Source organism: Cetorhinus maximus, chromosome 7, assembly GCF_964194155.1.
Source record: "Cetorhinus maximus chromosome 7, sCetMax3.hap1.1, whole genome shotgun sequence".
NCBI lineage: Eukaryota > Metazoa > Chordata > Chondrichthyes > Lamniformes > Cetorhinidae > Cetorhinus > Cetorhinus maximus.
The window spans coordinates 58,694,680-58,717,322 of NC_135885.1; the positions used below are offsets into that span (position 1 = coordinate 58,694,680).

General features: G+C 43.9%; 1 protein-coding gene across 1 annotated transcript in view; it reads right to left on the reverse strand.

The window, feature by feature from the left end:
* ccdc138 (coiled-coil domain containing 138) overlaps positions 1-22,643 on the reverse strand; it is a 133,777-nt gene that overhangs the window by 52,407 nt on the left and 58,727 nt on the right. The window contains exons 7-8 of the mRNA XM_078545557.1: positions 10,805-10,924; positions 9,035-9,112 (exon numbers count right to left, since the gene is read on the reverse strand). Of these exons, the coding sequence (XP_078401683.1) occupies positions 9,035-9,112; positions 10,805-10,924 (198 nt within the window). The remainder of the gene's footprint in view (positions 1-9,034; positions 9,113-10,804; positions 10,925-22,643) is intronic.

A 22,643-nucleotide genomic window follows, 5' to 3' on the forward strand; every position in this document is an offset into this window, starting at 1 on the left:
AAATCTTTCAACTACATCCAATTCATGTATGTCCCTCCTTAAGTAAGGTGGCCAAAACTGCAGAGTGTTCTAGGTGTGATCTGACCAATGTCCTGAACAGTTGTCACGAGATTTCCCTACTTTTATGCTCCTACTGCCTTGCAATAAAGGCCAACATTCCGTTTGCCTTCTTAATTACTTGCTGTACCTGCAAGCTGTCTTTTTGTGATTCATGTATAAGAACATACAGGTCCCTCTGTACTGCAGTATTCTGCAGTCTCTCTCCATTTAAATACTCTGCTTTTCTACTCTTCCTGTCAAAGTGGACAACCTCACATTTTCCCACATTATACTCCATCTGCCAAATTTTTTCCCGCTAACTTAATCTACCTATATCCCTTAGCAGACTCTTTGTATCCTCCTCACAACTAGCTTTCCTATCTTCATTTTGTCAGCACATTTGCTGCAATACAGTAAAACTGTTTTGCTGAAAAGTGCAAGTTATAATCATGTACATGGACTTCCAAAAGGCATTTGATAAAGTACCTCACGAAAGACTTGTAAACAAAGATAGAACTCGTGGAATAAAATTGGTTGAGTGACAGGAAACAAAGAGCAGGTGAAGGTTTGTTTTTCAGATTGGAGGAAGGTTTATAGCGGAGTTCCCCAGGGATTGGTGTTAAGACTCCTGCTCTTCCTGAAATATATCAATGACTTGGACCTTGATGTACAGGGCACAATTTCAAAAGTTGTGGATAGTATAAAATTTGGAAGTAATGTAAACCATGAGGAGGATAGTGTAGAACTTCAAAAGGGCATGGACTGGTTGTTAGAATGGGTGGAAAAGTGTCAGATGAAATTTGATACAGAGAAGTGTGAAGTGACTCATTTTGGTAAAACGCAGAGAGACAATATAAAATAAAGGGTACAATCCTAAAGGGGATGCAGGAGCAGAGGGACCTTGGTGTATACGTACATAAATCATTGAAGGTGACAGGACAGGCTGAGAGAGTGGCTAATAACACATCCTGAGTTTTATCAATAGGGACATATAATACAAAAGCAAGGAAGTTAAGTTAAACCTGTATAAAACATTAGTTTGGCCTCAACTGGAGTATGCATAAATTTCTGGGCACCACACTTTAGGAAGGATGTTAAGGCATTATAGAGAGGGTGCAGAAAAGATTCGCGAGGATAGTTCTAGGGATGAGGAACTTCAGTTATTTAGAAAGACTGGAGAAGTTAGGACTTCTTGAGGAATAGAAGGTTGAGAGAAGATTTGATAGAGATACTGAAAATCATGAGGGGGCTGGACAAAGTAGATAGGGAGAAACTGTTCCCATGGCAAAAAGAAACAATGCTGGCATGAGGAAAAACTTTTTCACACAGCAAGTGGTTAGGATCTGGAATACACTGCCTGTGAGTGTGGTGGAGGCAGTGTCAATGCAGGCTTTCAAAAGGCAATTGGATCGTTACCTAAAAAGGAAAAATTTGCCGGGCTATGGGGAAAAGGCAAGGAGTGGCATGAGGAGAATTGCTGCTTCAGCACAGACACAAGCTGAATGGTGTCCTTCTGTGCTGGAACCATTCTATGATTCTACGAAAGTCGTTATTAAAGAAGCTTACAGAACACTGGAGATGATGAGTACATAGCTGTGGTTAAAAAAAAGAAAATAATCTGCATTTATATGGTGTCTTTTATGTCCTCAGAATATCTCAAAACACTTTACAGCCAGTTAATTACTTAAGTGCGTTCACTAAGACCAAGTGTTTTTCAGTTATATGAAGAGTTAGAGGGCCATTAAGTATTACATAGGTGCATTGAAACATTCTTCAGGACAAATTTTGGTGGAGTCTTATTATACAGTAAAGCTTTTAAATTGTTACTTTGTGTTTGTCATCACTGCAGAAGATGATGCTGAGTTACACACTGGTACCCCGTACTGCTGATGCTAATGCTGAAAGTGTCAAAAGTGTATGGGAACACAGACCTAGGTCGGATGAGGAATCTCAATACAGGTTGAGCTGACGACATTTACCCGAGGTGTTCAAAAAAGAACGAATACTATGTTTTATGAGCTCATATATAATCTAGTATTGTTCCCATATACTGGAGAGAGTATGCAAATATTTAACAAGGTCAGAACCAGAAAATTACAGGCCCATTAATTTAACCTCAATTATAGGCAATTTTAAGGCTGAAGTTTTTCCATGAGGAAAGAGTAGACTCTGAGCAGATTTGATTGAGACTTTTCAAATAACTTAAGGATTAGATTCTTTCCAGGTGGACAGCTTTTCAAGCTACATAGGTTAGGGAGTACCGAGAACATGAGTGCAAGTTACATAAGCACGTTAGGATGTCACGAGCTTCTGGCCGCAGAGTGGTTTGTGAAAGAAGTTTTGAAGAATCACTGGTTGTGCCCCTCTCAGAACTGACCCATGTATTGTTAGTCAAAAACATATAGCCCCCCACCACTCTAAAAAAGATTTCCAAGATGTTAAGCACAAAGGATGGTTGAACTAAAAGGGATAGCTTGATGCACTAATTGGTGTAAAATACTTTTAAAGGGCTATTCCATGGATATCCATCCAGGTAAAAATGGTACCAATCAAATAACATTGATAAAGATTTCCTGAAGATTTTTAATTTGCTGAGGAATGCAAATTGTGTTAAATAGAACTAAATTTGCAGAAATGCCCTTAAATGCATATGTTGTGTTGTACAAAAAAGAAATCAGTAACTAATTTTGTTTGAGTGTCCATTTTACGAGTAAAATACAGAATGCTGGCCTGAAGAGTTCCAAGATTTTCCTTTTTATCTCTATATTCCTATGGGGAGCAGTACCATGTCGTACTTATAGATTTAAAAAATTCCATTATATTTAAATAGGGTACAATATATATCAATGTTAAGAGATCATCAAAAATCTTCCATTTTGCTGACAAGTGCAAGTTACAATCATGTACATGGGATCCCAAAGGCAATTGATAAACTGCCTCACAAACAGACTTGTGAGCGAAGGGAGAGCTCATGGAATAAAGGCACAGGAGCAACATGGATACAAAATTGGTTGAGTGACAGGAAACAAAGATTAGTGGTGGAGGGTTGTTTTTCAGGCTGGAGAAAGGCTTATAATAAAGTTCCCCAGTGATTGGTGTTAAGATCCCTGCTCTTCCTGAAATACATTAATGACCTAGAACTTGGTATACAGGGCACAATTTCAAAATTTATGGATTATACGAAACTTGGAAGTACTGTGAACCATGAGGAAGATAGTTTTGAACTTCAAAAGGCCATACAGGTTGGTGGAACGGGCAGACAAGTGGCAGATGAAATTTAATGCAGAGAAGTGTGAAGTGAGTCATTTTGGTAGGAAGATCGCAGAGAGGCAACAGAAAATAAAGGGATGCAGGAGTAAAGGGACCTGGGTGTTTATGTATAGAAATCATTGAAGGTGGCAGGACAAGTTGAGAGCGCGGTTAATAAACCATATGCAATCCTGAGCTTTATCCGTAGAGGCACAGAGTACTAAAGAATGTTGCGAAAATAACCAATTATAGAAAAATTGGAAAGCAATTTTTAAGTCAGTTACAATTTTAACTTATTAATTTATTGGTCATTCAACTGGAGAGAACTCATAACAATAATTCTTTTTGACTATTCCAAAATTAGAACTTCATACCTCATGTAGGACCGAAATCCCCTTCAACTGGGAAATTTATAGAACATAGGGCAGAAATTTTCGTTCCGTGGGCAAGTGCACACGCAACTTGATCGGGAGCAAAATAGCGAGTGATGACATCAGGTGAGTGTCCCGACATCATTGTGCACTTGCGCGATATTTTGCTCAGTGGGGGCACACTGGTGCCGGAGCAGTGCCTGCCATTAATTAACAAGCCACTTAAGGCCCTTAACAGTCCAATTGACTGTGATTTTACCTTGTCCGTGCGATTTTCTGCTCGTCGCATGGGTAAAACGGCAGGCAGCCAGCCAACATTTTCACAAACCTCATCCAAAGGTGGGATAAAAAGGGTCAGCAGCATTGCTAGTGTGAGTAGTGCGCAGTTTTGGAGATAAGTTTGCAGCTGGTTGCTTATTGGTACTTGGCAGCTTCATCTCTGTTTGGGCTTCATTCTTAGCATTTACAGGCCTCATTTCAGGACTAATTGCTGTCTGCCAAGCCCCCAGAGGATTCAGACTGTGTGGACCCTTCCAGGTACCAGACAGCCTTCCCTTACCCTGGTAATGGGGATTGTGGTTTCCGCTGGTAGCTCCTCCTCTGAGGAGGAAGAGAGGGGCAGAAGGTGGTGGATGCCAGGTGTCCCAATGCAGCTTCCAGGGAAGGGGCCTGTGGGGGGAGAGGTGCAGGCACAAGGGGCGCAGTGCCAGCAGGAAGTCCAAGGCGGAAGGGGCTGCTGAAGACACCACTATCCTGCTGCCAAGGTTTACATAGAAACTAGGAGCAGGAGTAGGCCATTCGGCCCTTCGAGCCTGCTCCGTCATTCATTATGATCATGGCTGATCATCCAACTCAATAGCCTGCTCCCGCTTTCTCCCCATACCCTTTGATCCCTTTCACCCCAAGAGCTATATCTAACTCCTTCTTGAAAGCATACAATGTTTTGGTCTCAACTACTTTCTGTGGTAACGAATTCCACAGGCTCATCACTCTCTGGGTGAAGAAATTTCTCCTCATCTCAGTCCTAAATGGTCTACCCCATATCCTCAGCCTGTAGATTCTGGAGGAACGGGATCTTGACGCAGCTGCACGGGCCACAGATGATGAGTCCGAAGATGAGCAAGGTACCTTGGCAGCTCCCATGACGCGTACATCCTGAGACATTCCTAAGTGCCGGGGCTCTTCAGTGCTCCAGCTGGACTGGATGGATGGCTGCTGGGTGTCAAGGACTATCCATTGACACCTCTCCGCCACCCAAGAACAGAAGCAGAGAAGTGTTACAATATGAGCCTCCACAAGGGCGGTGGTTGGGAGGACCATAGGTCTTCTCGAGATGCACTTCTGATGCCTGGGCCGTGCAGGGGAAGCACTACAATATTATCCCCCAGAGCGGGTGTCACTGATTGTGTTTGCATGCTGCACTCTCCAGAATTGGCACTGGTAAGGGGGGACCCACTGGGGAAAGGGGATCTTGATGCAGCTGCATAGGCCACAGATGATGAGTCCAGTAGTGAGTCCGAAGATGAGGACGGTGAGGAGAATGTTGAGGGCGTGGGGCCAGATCTCAGTAACCTCCAGGGAGGCAAGGACGCCTTGATCCAACGCTCCTTCAGCTAGGCTATCAAAGATCAACTTCGAACGCATGCCAGGTTGCCTCCTCCATCCCAGATGTCTGAAAGGACCCTTTCATTTGAACACAAGGAACACTCAGTGCCTGTGCAACAAAGTTCTGAGCCACTTATGTCCGGTGTTACATACTGGCGTACCCTGACCTATAAAATAAAAAGGTGAAGGCCATGACTACAACAACAAAATCTGTCTCCTTATGACACTTCAAAACTATTTACATAAATGTGTCTGGTCTTCAATCCCAGACCAGTATAGATAAAGTAAACAGAAATGAACGTAAAATCACCCGTGACCTGTCCCTCTTGTGCTCATGGTGCCTTTAATTTACGTTTGCAAGTGCTACGTCTAAGTGCTCCCCCCTCGCTGGCACCGGCATTGGAAACAGTCTTCTGATTGTGCTGCCTTGTTGGCCTTGATGACTTTGGCGGTCATCCTCTGGCCATTGGAGCCTGTGCTGGCACTTCTTGGGAGGGAGCGGCTAGTGCCATGCCTGGCATTTCCCCAGTCGCCGCAGCCTCATCAGATGCTATGGTCACTGATGGAGGGGTGGAGGAGCTGCTGCCATCATCCAGAGCACCCTGAGAGGAGCCCATAGAGACAATAGGAAGCTCGTGTGCCAATGTGAGGTTGATCGGGACCTCCCTGCACATCCTTGATGGATGGACACCTTGCTGGGATACTGGGTGCCTCATCCATCTCCCACACCGACACTGACCACCTGAAGTCAGTGTCTGTGTGAGGGCTTGCATGTTTGAGCGCAACCCCAGGAACCCCTGGTTCTATCCATGGAGCTGCCTCTCCATGAGAGTCGCCAATCTCCCAATGGAGGAGGCAGTGTGCTCATCCATGACGGTCAGCGCAGTGCTCACACTCTGCATGGACCCCTCCATCATGGAGACCATGGCACGCAGACCCTTATGGATCTCGGCCAGATCCTCCCGCACATCTCGCTGGACATCCAGCATCTGGGTGACTCCAGAGGCTCATCATCAGCCTTCGACTGAGCATCGTCCTGGTTCCCAGCAGTCTTCCAAATGCCGTCGATCTGAGCACACTCTGCTTCTGCCTTCACCTCAAGAGACTGTGAAGTTCCCTCACCAATGTGCACCGAGATACTAGCCGCTGCTCTAATGCCACCAAAGTGCTGGTATCTGCGCTGGTGCCTGCTTCAGAAAGCGGGTAAAAATGATACCCTGTGGTCCTTCAGTGTCCGTTGTGGCCCTTCGCGGTCTGCAGATCGAATGCCTGCTGGCGAACCTAAAAGGGAGAAGGAGGACATGTCATCAGTTTAAGTCATCACACTGTCACTGTGCATGCCAGGCACCCTGGTGGGACAATGGAGATCAGCATCATGGTGCCATCATCTTCCAATGGTCAATGGGGACTCCAGGTTTGAGGCTCACAGCGATGAAGAGACTACACTAGAATGGTTCCACAATCCAAAAGTCTCACCTCTGTGCATGGCGCTCTTACATTCATCTGGCACTCCCACCTCTCCACGTCCGGTTGCATGGGAACGTGCTGGCTCCCGAGCTTGAGGGTGCCCTGCTCGAACCTGCTAAGCCGCAGGAGGTTGGGCGGGCCACCGCCTGTACATGCCCTCTCGTCTTGGTAATGGCTGGTCTTCTGAAAGTACAGAGAAGCATTGATTAGCCCGCTCTCTACCTGCAGCGCCATTGCAGCTTGGCCAACCCCAGCTGAGGAGCACCTGGCAGGGCACATCCGAGTTGTGGGCCTCGAGCCGCAAGACACTCAGTCCAAGCAGCCAGGGCTCACCCACTTGGCCAGCTCCGGTGACATTGACATTTGGCACTCAGACTCTAGCACCCGAGGTCCACGGGGGGATGGCCACACCTCAATACTTGTGCGCACTGACCCATGCCAACATGGTACTCACTGTTCGTGAGCACAGCAGGTCATTGAAGTGTTTCCGACACTGCACCCAGGTGTGCCGCACCGCGTCATGACTGCTCACCTAGGCCGCCACTTTCTCCCATGCCCTCTTGGTGAGGCGCAGAGGCCTCCTCCTCCCGTCTCTAGGGACAAGAGTGCCCCTCCTGGCAGCCATCTCCTCCATGAGGGCAGCAAAGCACTCATCAGAATAACAGGGGGCCGAGTGCCCACCTAACCTGCCCTCCTGCCTGGCATTTGCAGCCGCACTCGAGTCCATCGTTAGAACAGCATACAGAAGTCCTTCCCTGGCAGCCTTTCTGGGGCTGCCTGGGCCGTTTTTAATCCGGCCACCAGGTCGCCATTGGACCCAGTGTCCGACAGGCCCCCACCCCCATCGGCCCATCCCAGCCAATGCAGAGCCGCTGGTGGGCTTTAATTAGCCTGCCAGTGTGAAATTGCGGTCAGGGCCCAATCGCGGGCGGCGGTCGGTTTCACAGCCACTCCTGAGCCCACCCGACAAGGGAAAAATCCTGCCATTATTTCAAACCCATGGATGTGTTTTGATCTCATAATTAGAAGTATTAATTACAATAAGATAAGCTGTAGTCAGCAATACAGGGCTGGGCAGCAAGGAGTTAATTCGGACATTTAGTAAAAACCCAGAGACTCATCAAAAGGGTTTGGACATTGACTAATGCAACCAAAGAAGCCCGATTACCCAATACAATGGCACAAAGGACATATCATCAATGCAATTCACTCAAGGAATTATGCAACTAAGGTCTGCACCACAGACAATAGTACTGCAATAGGGTCATTCAAACCCTCATTAACTTTGGAGACAGGTGCTGTTACTGTACCACAAACAGCAGGAGGATTGCTCATACAATGAGAACTGATAATATTCATCTGGATATATCTTCCATGGGAAACCCTGTATTGTTTCAACCAGCAGAAGCTGATGACATTTGGCTGGACTTTGTTTGGAATCAACTAAATGGTCATTGGAACAACAGGAAATGTGTTTTGATATGTCTCAGTTAAATTATTATATCAGAAGAGCAGATCTGAGTGTCTCAGCTGCAGTTGGAAGGAGGGTTAGGACTGGTCATCTTGACTCAGGCCTACATTCTACACCAGACAGACCAGCCATGTTGGGGGATTGTAAGTGTTTTTAGCCTGAAGGTTTTGGGCTGCAGTCAGAAGAAGTTCGAGTATGGTCACCTAGACTCAGGCTTACAGTCAACACCGGACAGACCAGCCGTGTTGGGGATTGTAAATTTCAGCCAAATCATTGAGATATTGGACTGAGGGTTATGTGAAGGTTTTGGTGAAAACTTGGTGTTTTTTAGCCGGTACCTTGTAATTTGTTTCAGTCATACCTTGATGACACTGGCCTGAGGGCTTTTTCTTCAGGTTTCAGGAAAAGACGTGGCGTTTTGCTTGTGTTTTTTTAAGTTTAAGCCGAATCGTGGGGACTTTGTGTGGAGTTAGCATTTTTGAAAGTTTAAGCCCGCGTCGTGGTGACTTCGTGTCGGGCACTGGGAACAGGTTGTTTTAAATTTTGGGGTTTTTTACTGCGGGGTTGTGGGTGATTCAATAAAGCAATTGTGAATTATTAGAAGAAACTTGTCTCGCTGGTCATTCTGTTCAAGCCATACATTTGTGAATCTGGTGTCACGAACTTGAGTGCGGGGAGGGTCTCTGAGGGAAAAGGGGAACACCTACACTTGAGGTGTGGGTTAGGGAAGGGGAGGGGAGAAAAGGTGGGGGAGAGAGGACAAAATGTCCTTTTCATAACTTTATATCTTCAATAGATTTCGCAACATTTTCTACAGTTATTTAAAACTCACTTGCAGGTTTTCTAAACGATTTTGCGCCTTTTTGGCCTGAGTTTCCAACTTCTCATTCTGTTGCTTTACATCATTAATCTGAAAAATATCACCAGCAGCATCAGCATTAAAAGACATATGTTAATCTAGTATTTCTGCATTGGAAGCTAGTGCTTCACAGTTTTAAGTAGATAACATTCATTTATATTGTTTGAAACAGATAAATGTACATTTACTGTTTATAAATGGTGGGTGGGAAGGGCGCATGAGGGAAGTTAAGGAGGGAATTTCCACTTTAACACACCTAGGAAAATGAGCACCTAAATTTATGACTTTCTGCCATTTAATTTTAATTGTAAAAAATCATGGGCTAGTGATGCGCTGTTTTCCAATGCGTTATCAGCAAACGTGTCAAGCGCCAAAGAAGGAAAATTCTACTTTAATGCCTGTGCAGAGCCAGAATGGTTTGTTTCCTTGATCTATAGTTCAGACTCGTTCAGTCAAATTAACAGACTGCTCCATTGAAGTGAAATAAACCAATGCCTATTGAACAGCCATTATACCACTGCCAGACAGAACAGTACTGAAGTGACAAAGAAGCATGGTGACAATTGGGTTATAATGATAGCAGATCACACCATTTAATGCAATTCGTCACATTGATATTTGTTGGAATCAACCCGCCAACATAATAATTCACTAACTTTAACAAGCTCCTAAGCAGTATGGTTTTTAACAAAAGTTCATTTTTTGACATTTAGTCTGTAGGTTACTCAAAATAATAGCTTGTTAGAACTAAATCTCCAACATAAGGCCAACATTCAATGTTCACAAGTCAACTGTTGACTATACGTCTACCTATTCATCTGAACATTATCATCATTACTCATTTGAAATTGCATTCTGAAGCATAAAAAACTTCTATGACCTGCTCAACAACATTCAGTAAATTAAGCAGAAGAGGTTTGCAGAGATAAGATGGGAAAAAGCTATTAATGAGAATAATTTTAAATTTGATAATTGGGAACAGGGAAGGTCAGCAAGCTTGATAGATAAGTTAGATTTAGTGTAGGACAAGTTGCAGATAGCAGAGCTTTCATCAGTTTGGAATTTGTGGTGGATGAAAGTTGACAGTCTGGTAAGAAGGGCACTGGAAAGTTGGAGTCTAGAGCTAAGGCAAGTGGACAGGGGTTCAACATCAGTGGAAGGTAAAGTAGGAGCGGAGGTTGATGTAGTGAAAGTGAAAATAAGTGACTTTGCTGATGGATTGGGTATGGTTTTGAAGATCAGCTCAGTACATTCAATGTTTGTACAATATGGTCCAGCCTGAGCAACTAGCCAGGGAAGGAAGTAACATGTACATGATGCATGAAGTACACAATTTTGTTTTTGTTCCATTCCACAATATTTGTTCTTTCCACATGGTCTCACAAAGGTGTCAAATAGGGAAAAAATAAAGTAAGTTTTTTGTGATATTGTAACTTCAGATAGGATATGGTTGTACACAGACGTTCATGCTTTTCCCCTGATTTTGTATTTTTTGACAGTGCAACACCCAAGGGGAAGGAGAAACAATTAAGATTAAAGGAAATTAAAAAGTCTTCATTCACATATTGCCCTGACTCATGAAGGATCTAACTAACTTGAATGCACCTGCAATACACAAAAGGTTTTCCCTGGTCTGGAAACAGTCACTATATTCAATGACTTGAGGCAAGTAACTCTCTATAGCTGTACCAGTTGAGACACAACCATATTATGGTAATATAAGCTTTACAAAATAGTTCTTGCCTGTTTTTTCATGGAGTCATTTAATTCCTTTAATGTGTCAAAGGAGGATTTAAGTCTCTTGTTTTCTTTTATCTTCTCCTTTAAGGCATTTGTGAGTTGACTGACTTCTGCAGCATGTTGCTGTGGAAAACAAAAAAAAGGGGTAGATTTTCAGCTTGCCACCCAGATGTAAAATTGGCATCGTGGACCAGCCACGATGCAGAAATCGCCCAATTTCCACCAATTTCAATTGAAATGAAAGGTGATTTTGCTAGATGGCCAATTCACAGTTTCAGTTTTACCTCCTGCTGGAAAGCGGAAAACTTATTCCATTGAGTCTCATTATTCACAGTCTAACTTTCTGAATACAATCACATTCAACAAGGCTACAGACTGTTAATCTTTTCAATTTAGACATGTGAGAGTAATTCCAAATTGTCACTTTTCCATAATCTGCACTTTCCCATAACCATTTCCTTAAGCATTCTGTTAAGGTTTAATTTCTTGTTCTTGATTTCTACATCAGGCCACATTATGGCTGAGAAACAAAAGGAAAAGAAAATAGATTCGACCCAAAAGTCCGCATTCTTATTCCGATGCCATTACCATGATGGAGCATGGCTCGAATCCACTGCACCCAGCACCCAAATTTCTCCTGATTTTCAAGAATGGGACATTTGATTAAAGTCATGGGGGAAGACCATTCCAGTAGTAGCACAGCTGGCCCAATACTAGGTAGCAAGCAAGATATTAGTGATGGAAAAAGCAACTGGGGAGGAGTGTCAACAAATCAAGAAAAACGTGGAAATATTCAACAAAACTTGATCCTTTCAGTGAAAGGCTGATATCACTTTGCCATGAGGAAACCAACTTCCTAAATGCAGTGTGCCCCAATTCTATTACATGGCAGAACTGTATGGCTAATTCATGCAGGTATAGTATGATGGGAGTAGCAGAAGCAGAAATGGAGCAAATTTCCATGAGACTGCATTACGCCGTGGCAGTCTTGCCACCATCTGTGACATCAGGAGCAACGGGGGATGGGGTGAGGGGTTGGAATTTGATGTAGAAATCACATTTCCCCGCCACCAAGAAAACTGACACATCCAAAAAGAAAATATAACCTGAAATTAACAGGTCCCTGCCCAATTTCCAACCTGCTTGCTCTTAGGCATCCTGATAATGCCTCCAGTTCACCAAGAATTCAAGGAAATTCAGGATTTTAAAATTCTTTCATGGGGTGTGGGCATTGTCGGCAAGGCCAGCATTTGTTACCTATCCCTTATTCCACTTGAACTGAATGGCTTGCTCATGGTCTGGAGTCACATATAGACCAAACAAAGTAAGGCCATTAGTGAACCAGATGAGTTTTTACCACAGTCAATGATAGTTATTGTGGTCACCATTACTGAGATTAATTTTTTATATTCCAGACTTATCAACTGAATGTAAATTCCAATAGGTGCCATGGTAGTATTTGGGCTTCTGTCCCCAGCATTAGCCTGGGCCTCTGGATTACACGTCCAGTGACATTACCATTATGCCACCACCTCCCCCAAAGGATTCTTATCCTTCAGTTAGTATCACGTGAATGACTATAGCAGAAAGGAAAAATGTGACTTGAAGAAAGAACTTGTATTTATACAGTGTGCTTTTCATTCTTGGGATGGCCTAAAGTGCTTTACCGCCAATTAAGTACATTGAAGTGCAATGACAATTGCAATGAAAGGATGCATAACAGCAAATTTGAGCACAGCATGGTCCCTTAACAACACAGAAATAATGACCAGGTAATTTGTTTTAGTGATGAAAGGTTGAGGGATAAATATTTGCCTGAACGCCAGGAAGACGTCCCATGATCTTCTGTCAACAGTATCGTTGGATAATTTACATCCTTCTGAGAAGGCAGACTGGGCTGCAGCTTAACGTCACATTCAAAAGATGGCATATCCATAGTGCAGCACTACCTCAGTACTTCAATAGGCGTCAGCCTGGGTTGTGTTCAACTATCTGATGTGGAAATTGAGCCCATAACTTCCTGACTCAGAGGTGAGAGTGCTATCACTGAGCAAAGGCCAACACCAAATACAGATTCTGCTTTATTGTACTTCTAGCCGAATTGGTTGTGCATATTCTTGTGGACAGGGGTCAAAGAGTCAGGTGAGAAGCAAATCAAGGCATCAAACAGTTCAGAAGATGCGGTCCCAGATAAAATAAATAGACTTACTATAGGCATTCCTTGTGATAATGCATGATACACTACACTGGAGCACCACAGCCAGACTATATGACAGATGGAAGTCTAGATGAGAAGTCACAGAAATCATGGGCCAAGCAATAATTCTTATTACCACTGCTAGCCACCGCAATGCAATACTAGGACTAAACATTCTCCATCATACAAATTTTTAAAAAAGCACAGGAAGCAGGCAAACTGTGTAGCAAAGTTGTTCCAGTGCAGCTACAACACTAGCATCTAGCTACAATGGGGAAAATTGTCCAGGGATGTTCCGTCCACAAAAAGCAGGACAAATCTAACCCGGCCAAGTACCGGCCCATCAGTCTACTGTCGATCATCAGTAAAGCGATGGAAGAGGGGTCATCAACAGTGCTATTAAGCGGACTTGCTTAGCAATAACCTGCTCACTGATGCTCAGTTTGGATTCTGCCAGGGCAACTCAGCTCCTGACCTCATTACAGCCTTGGTTCAAACATGGACAAAAGAGCTGATCTCCAGGTGAGCTGAGAGTGACTGCCCTTGAGATCAACGCAGCATTCAACCATGTATGCAATCAAGAAGCCCTAGCAAAACTGTACTCAATGAGAATCAGGAGGAAAACTCTCTATTGCTTGGGGTCATATCTAGCACACAGAAAAATGGTTGTAGTTTTTGGAGATCAATCATCTTAGTTCCAGGGCATTACTGCAGGAGTTCTTTAGGGTAGTGACCTAGGCCCAATGTTCTGCACCATTCGCAACTCCTCAGATACTGAAGCAGTCCATGTCCAAATACAGCAAATCTTAGACAATATCCAGGCTTGGGCTAACAAGTGACAAGTAACATTCGCACCACACAAGTGCCAGGGAATGGCTATCTCCAACAAGAGAGAATCTAACTATCGCCCCATGGCATTCAATGGCATCACCAACAATGAATCCTCCACTATCAACGTACTGGGGGCTACCATTAACCAGAAACTGAACTAGACGAGCCATATAAATACTGTGGCTACAAAAGCAGGTCAGAGGCTAGGTATCTTGCGGCAAGTAGCTCACCTCCTGACTCCCCAAAGCCTGTCCACCATCTACAAGGCACAAGACAGGAGTGTGATGGAATGCTCTCAACTTGCCTGGATCAGTGCTGCTCCAACAACTCAAGAAGCTCGACACCATCCAGGACAAAGCATCCCGCTTGATTGGCACCCAATTCACAAACATTCACTCCCTCCACCATCGACGCATAGCGGCAGCAGTGTGTACCATCTACAAGGTACACTGTGGAAATTCACCAAAGCTCCTTAGACAGCATCTTTCAAACCCGTGACTGCAACCATTTAGAAGAACAAGGGCAGCAGATGCACGTAAACACCACAACCTCGAAGTTCCCCTCCAAGCCACACACCATCCTGACTTAGAAATATATTGCTGTTCCTTCACTGTTGCCAGGTCGAAATCATGAAACTTCCTTACTAACTGCACTGTGGGTGTACCTATACCACATGGACTGCAACGCTTCAAGAAGGCAGCTCAAGCTCACCACACCACCTTCTCAAGAGCAATTAGGGATGGGCAATAAATGCTGGCCTAGTCAGCGACGCCCACATCCCATGAGTGAATTAAAAAAAAGTTATAGCTCTATAGCTAGCTTGCTCAGTTATCTTCTGAAGATGTTTTTTTGACTATCATTTTAAAGTTGCCCATGTTTAACAATGTATGTCTCTAAATTGTCAAATTGTTCGTCCGACGTGCAGAATTAGATGAGCAGAAATTTGCCCCAATTAAATTTTGGGAAGCCATTACCTTCAGATACCCCCCAGCAAACTTTGCTCCCATGCCACCGACTCCATCAACTCTCCCAGGCAACTGTTTGAGGCTCAGTCAGATCATTGGCAGGCTTGATATCATATTCCATCCCCCCCCCCGCCACCCTCAACCGAGAAGAGCTTCTGATCACACATCTGTGCCACCACAAAGACCGCCTACTTCCACCTCCATAATACCACCCGATTCCGACCCCTTCTGTTTATTTGCTGCTGAAACCCTTATTCATGTCTTTGCTACCTCTACATCTGACTATTCCAACACTCTCCTGGGCAATCCTCCATCTTCTACCCTCCATAAACTTATGTCCATACAAACCTCTGCTGTCCATATCCTAACTTGCACCAAGTGCCGTTCACTCACCACCCCTTTGCTCACTGACCTAGAATGGTCCCAGTTCAGGCAACACCTCAATTTTAAAATTGTCATTCATGTTTTCAAGTCCATCCACAGCCACATCCCTCCCCATCTCTGTAACCTCCTCCAGTCCCACAACCCTCCAAGATCTTTGTGCTGCTCTAATTCAGGCCTCTTGCACATCCCGTTTTATTTGCTCCACCATTGACAACCATGCTTGCAGCTGCCTAGGTCCTAAACTCTGGAATTCCCTCTGTAAACCTCTCTGCCCCGCTACTACTACTCTCCTCCTTAAAAGCTCCTTCAAATCCATCTCATCATTTATTATGATATCTCCGTATGTTAGGTTATCTCGTACTGTTGGGGGGGGGATTTAGAGTAATTTGGCAAGGGGAGGGCAACCTGAAAATAGCAGAATTGAGATCAGAGGACAGACAGATATAAACGACAAAAGATCAGAAATATCCCAATAATTCAAGGGGCCAGATTGGGCAAAATAGCAAAAGCAACTGTAAGCATGTTAATGTCTGTAGCGTAACTAATAAGTTGGTGAGCTGCAGGCACATATTGTTTCATGGGATTATGATGTACCTACTGTAACAGAGGCTTGGCTCAAACATGGCCAGAAATGTGCTCTTAATATTCTTGGTTACCAAATATTCAGGAATGACAGAGATGGAAAAAGAGGAGCCAGTACTGCAGTACTGATCAAGGATGATGTTACAGTTCTAAATAGGATAAACTAGATGGTTCTATGACTAAATCTGTTTGGCTTGAATTGAGAGACAGAGGGGGAGCTGTGGTGTTGGGAGTTTGTTTTTAAATATACAGCTGTAAACAGTGAGGAGGGGATAAATGGGCAAATTTGTCAGCCAATTTTAAAGGTATGGAACACAAAAAAAAAACTACACAAACAAAAACAAAAAAAAATACAAATGGTTCCAGCCAGGGATGAGAAACTTCAGCTATAAGGATAGATTGGAGATGGTGGGACTGTTCTCTTTGAAGAGAAGAAGACTAAGAGGAGATTTGATAGAGATGTTCAAAATCATGAGGGGGTTGGACAGAATAGATAGGGAGATGATGTTCCCGCTCATAAAAGGATCAAGAACGAGAGGGCACAGATTTAAAGTGATTTGCAAAAGAAGTAAGTGTGACGTGAGAAATAACTTATTCACACAACGAGTGGTTTGGGTCTGGAATGCACTGCTTGGAAGCGTGGTGGAGGCAGGTTAAATCGAGGCATTCAAGAGGGTATTAGATGATTATTTGAATAGAATCAATGTGCAAGGGTACGGGGAAAAGGCAAGGCAATGGCACTAGGTTATAACGCTCATTTGGAGAGCCGGTGCAAACACAATGGGCTGAATGGCCTCCTTCTGTGCCGTTACAATTCTGTAAATCTGAAAGAGAGTGTTAATATTAGGAGACTTTAATTATCCAGCAACATTAACCAGGGAAAACAAAGTGTTAAGGGTAGAGAAACAGAGGAATTTCCATATGTATACAGGAGAACTTTCTCAATCAACATGTCTCCAGTTTAAGAAACAGTATGGATTTAAAAAATGAAATAAGACATGTGGAGTGTGTTACAGTCAGAGGTCACCTAGCTACAACATAATTTGGTTCAAAGTAATTATGGAAAAAGATGAAAAAATATCCAAGGTAAAAATACTAAGCCAGGAAAAAGCTAATTTAAGTGATTTCAGCACCTAGAACAGGTGGATTGTAAAAGGTACAAGGTAAAGCAATAACTGAGCAATGGAAGATACTCAGGGGAAGACTGTTCAGGTGCAAACTGTGTTTATTCCTTTGAGGGGTAAAGGTAGAGTATATGTAAGTCCTCGATGACAATGAAAATAAAAGTTAAAAGCATATAAAGCATGAGCAATTAGCTGGGGAAAAAGATTAGCCTATTAAAGGCCCAAAGGGAAATTTTCAAGTTAAAGCAGAAGAAATGACAATAATATAAAACAATAATATAAATAATAAATGACAATATAATATAAATATATAATATAAAGTAGGCGTCTATCTGCCTACAAAGGAAAATGATGTGAAGGTTAGACTAAAAGAGGAGAAGATAGTTATGGACATGATAGCAATGGATAGAGAAGATTTATTAAAAAGGTTAGCATTACTAAAAGTTGGTAAATCACTTGGTCTAAATAGAATACATCTTAGGATGCTGAATGAAGCAAAGATAGAAATAGCAGTGACATTGATCACAATATTTCAATCCTCATTGGATACATGAGTAGTGCTGGAAGACTGGAGGGTTGCTAATATTATATAACTATTTAAGAAAGGGGTGAAGGATAAACTGAGAATCAACCTATCATCGTTGGTAGGCAAGTTATTGGAAATCATTATCGGGGCAAAATACTCTAATTTGGAAAGGCATGCATTAATCAAGGATAGCATCAATGATTTGTTTAAGGCAAATCATGTCTGACAAACTTGACAAAATTCAAGTTTTGTCAACTTCAGGTTCAAGGAAATGTTGATCAAGGTAGTGCAGTAGATATATATATATATATATATATATATATATGAATTTTCAGAAGGCACTTAACAAAATGCCACAAAAGAGGTTTTTAAACAGATGGAAGCCCAGAGAATTAAGGGGAAAGTAGTGGAATAATACAAAATTGATTCAGTGACTAGAAGCAAAAAAGTGTGGATGAATCCTTGTCAGACTGGGAAGTGGCTTGCAGTGGTGTTCCCCAAGGGTCAGTTTTGGATCCATTACTCTGTAATTTTTATAACAATCAAGACTCAGTATAGGGAGCAGTATTATAAAGTTTACAAATGATACAAAATGAGCAAAGTAGTAGGTGGTGGTGAGGGTAATTATAGGTTTCAGGATGACAGATAGGATGGTAAAATAGACAGAAGCATGACAGATAGGAGTTCAATGTAGAGGAGTGGAAAGTGAGGCACTCTGTGAGGACCAATATTGAAAAACAGTATACTATAAACAGCCATCTTCTGCTCTGTAAGCTATTATTCAATGATGTGGTTTGGTGTCAAATTGAAAGAGCTTCATTTGTCTTGGTTGCCAGTGCTGTGGAACCTACTTCATTGCAGAGCATCTAACTTAGAATGTCCACAGAATTTACCTGCACTGTTCCTTAAAATTTGCAAATCATGAATTTGATATTTTTTAATTCATTCATGGGATGTGAATGTCGCTGGCAAGGCCAGCATTTATTGCCCATCCCTAAGCACCCTTAAGAAGGCAGTAGTAAGCTGCCTGCTTGGACTGCTGCAGTCCACAACTACTGTGTTTTAGGCAAAGAGTTACAGGCTTCTGTCCTAGTGACAGTGAAGGAATCGCAATATAGTCCCAAGTCGTGACAGGTTATGGCTTGGAGGGAACTTGCATGTTATGGAAGGTTCAGAAGTGGAAGATGATACTGATCAGTCTGAGGGAATTTTACTGGTTACAAGACGGTTCAGGCCGGTAATGAGTGTACTAGTCACGGATTTATTTAATCAGTTGTTTGGTAGAACAGAACCTGAGTATTGGTAGTACAGAACCTGAGACATCCAATCAAAGCTTTTCACCTTGCACTCATCAGGATAGACTTCACATAATACTGAAGAAGGGTCATATGGACTCAAAACGTTAACCCTGTTTCTCTTTCCACAGATGCTGCTATACTGGCTGAGTTTTTCCAGCATTTTCTGCTTTTGTTTCAGATTTTCAGCATCTGCAGTATTTTGCTTTTATCGCATTAATACCAATTGTATTGGGGAGTATTCCATCAGAGTGTGATATCTGGCCGAGGGAAGCTCGTTTAACAGCCCTGCCCAGGCTGTGCAACTACATTTTCTTAACCTTCCTAACCCTGCCGCTACGTCTTGGTGCTCCCCGGACATCCACAGCGGAGGTGGAGGCAGCCTGATTGCTACGCCCTGTCTGTGATGACCTTGGCGGGCATCCTCTGGACGGTCAAGACCCGGAGAGCCCCAGCCTGCTTTCAGGGTTCTGCTGTGTGGCAATGGCACCCTCCTCGGCCTGTGGAACTGGAGCTCCTGAGGTCACAGGAAGAGGGGATTCGGATGGGCTGGACACTCCTGGAGTCACTTGGATGGATGGACCTGGGGCGGAGGACACCTGCTGATCCTCCTCCCTATGGGTACTCAAGAGTCCCTGGCTGACTTTTTGAGGAGAAAGGGTAGCTGGAGTGAGATCGAGCTGCCCCGCACCCCTCTTGCGCACACACTGTTGGAGGCCAACTATGGCATCGGCGATGAACTTGAGCCTGCGCAGCAGTGCAGGAGCGACATCATGGGCCAAGGTCTCCATGGTGGCTGCCATCCTACCAGTGTTGACCTCGGTGTGTTGGCACACCGCGCTATAACCTCAGAGTGAAGGCGGATGGACTCTTCCATTGTGTCTTGCAATCTGAGGAGCGCAGCGGACATCCCTTCCTGATATTCCTGAGCTTGCCTTTGCAGTTCCAGCACTGTGACATGACCAAGTCCAGAGGATTGTCATCTGACTCGGCAAATTTCTGGCCTCCAGCAGTCCTCTGAGTGTCGCACACCTGGGAAGCCCCTGCTGCCACCTGCTGTGGATCAGACAGTGCGATGCGCTCACCAGATTGTGATCCCAAGGCTATTCTAAAGCTAGGTCCCACTGAGGTGTGTGTCTCTGCAATGGTGGAAGGTGTGGGTGAGCACTGTGATGGGATTTCGAGGAGGATACCGTCAGATTCCTCTTCAGGGCTTGATTGGCCCTGGGTCATGGGTTCCGAGGGCTGTTTCTCAGATGTGCCTGCAGAAGTAAGGGGAGATATTTAGTGCATGGCAGTGGCCTGTGAAACACATACATTACTCACAGCATGGTTGCCTGATGGATGTTGCACTGCTGGACCCTCACTTGGTAGAGTACCGCCAACCTTACCTTCAGCGCAGGAATGGTCCAGACTGTTGCTGGCCAGCTGGATAGCTCTGTTTTCAAAGTCCGCGAGGACATTGATTTCAGGCATTCCTCCACTGGTCTGCGACCTCTCCCCTTGTTGTGCGCCAGCTTGTCCTGCATGAATAGAGACAGAGAGAGTGTAAGGAGGGCTCCTGTCAGGCCAGATGATAAGTATGCCTGGCATGTGTGGGTGGGGAGTGGTCCCATGGACGGGATGAGGAGAATGAAGGTGTATATGAGAGAGTGAATGGTGATGTCCCTTGAACTGGCAGTGAGTGAGATCCCTGTGAATGTGTGATAGGTTTGAGTGTGAGAGAGTTGAGAGTGTGGGAAGAGTGACTTACCCTGGGGAATGGAGGAGATCATTCATCCTCTTGTGGTAATGGGTGGCTCTTTTGAAGAGCACTGGCGCTGTCCATAGCTGTCACCGCCTCCCAAGCCGCTGCCAATCCTGCAGCCAGAGTGGGGGTAGAGGGCATCGTGGTGGGCCTCCATGGCATCCAAAAGGCGTTCCAGTGACGTGTCGCTAAACCTTTGGACTGCAGTCTTTTTGCCTTTCGTGGACATCTTCCTGGCAGCAGTCATGGGCTGGAAGCACTGAGATGTGTGCACGCGGCTGGACTTTAAATATGGTGCATGGCATGGCATGCTGAAGTGGCGAGGTGATGGTATGGCAGGCGAACACGTGTTTCCCGGGAATGCATAAGTAATGCGGCGGGTTTGGGATGATACGTGTGCAAACCCACCATTGTGGCCGGTGGGTAAAACATCGATTTACCCATTGTTATGACACAGCAGTTGGTAAAGGCCGAGTTATTTAAAATCCCAGAGAGAAAAACTTAAAACAACTGTCATAACCTATTTTTCAATTGGTATGTTTGAGATGCAACTCTGAATTCAGAAATGAAACCACCAAGCTTCCAGAGGTTTTTTATATAAATTAAACATTTATTCATTTTACAAGATATTAAACACATACACATCTACAAATTACTACCATAATAACCATTAAACAAATCCCCAAATTAATCGCTCCTAAAATCTTCACCAAAGCAACAATAACCCATAGACTTTAAACAGACACCAGGCAAAGCACCTTTTATCTTACGAGTTCAAAACGAGGTTCCTTTCAGTTTGTTTCCTTTGCAGACAGTTATAGGCTTACAGGCGCTTCGATAACACATACCTCTGACTTACTCGCACAAAAACTCTTCCGAATATACCTAGCCTTCTCTTTGAAGGTAAGTTCTCATTGTATCACCAGGCCCTTTGAACAACAATAACAATTCTAACTCTTCTAACAATAAAACTTCTTTCATGGTGCCAATTTTATTAGTAATATAAACATATTGTTTGACGTCTCCTTGCTAGGTGCAAGATTTCACTCCCAGTCTTTGAATAGTTTATTCAACAAAATGCAAATGTCTACTTTACCTTTCAATTTACTATCCACCCAATTAACATCTCAAACTACTATAGGCCAAACACCCAAACTAACTGGCTTTAATCCAATTAAGTCACACAGACACAGACCCCACTACAAGTCCAATTTAAACGAGGTGTCAGCTGTGGCTCAGTTCATAGCACCCTCGCCTTTGAATCAGAAGGTTGTGGGTTCATGTCCCACTCCCGGAAACCAAGAACTGTGAATGTACTCGAAAGAGTTACAAGTCCAATTTAAACGAGGTGTCAGCTGTGGCTCAATTCATAGCACCCTCGCCTTTGAATCAGAAGGTTGTGGGTTCATGTCCCACTCCCGGAAACCAAGAACTGTGAATGTACTCGAAAGAGTTACATGCGATCTGTTGATAACTCGAAAGAGTTACAAGTCCAATTTAAAATAATTTCCAATAACATTATAAACATTAATATCTCTTCATGACATCCGCCCGCTACCACACTTAGTGGAAATTTAGGATGATTTCGCCCTATGCCTTGTTTCGTACGTCACCATCTGGCTTATATCCATATAACAGTCTGATCGGGTGGTTATTGCCCAGATTGAATATGTCCTACTTTTCATGGGCAGGACATACCTAGCCAATTTTCCACATTGTCAGGTGGATGTCAGTATTATAGTTTTACTGGAACAGCTGGGTTAGGGGCATTGCTACTTGTGGAGCACAGGTTTCCAATATTACCACCGGGATGTTGTCAGGGTCCATTGCCTTTGCTGTATCCAGTGCCTTCAGCCATTTTTCATATCACATGGAGTGAAATGAATTGGCTAAAGGCTGGCATCTATGATGTTGGGGACCTCATGATGAGGCCGAGATGGATCCTCTACTCCGCACTTCTGGCTGAAGATGGTTACAAATGTTTGAACCTTTTCTTTTGCACTGATGTGCTGGGCTTTCTCATCATTGAGAATGGGGATATTTGTGAAGCCTCCTCCTCCGGTTAGTCCACTACCAATTATGACTGGATGTGACAAGACTTCAGAGCTTTGAGCTAATCTGTTGGTTGTGGGATCGCTTCACTTTGTCTATTGCATGTTGCTTCCGCTGTTAAGCACGTATGTGATTCTGT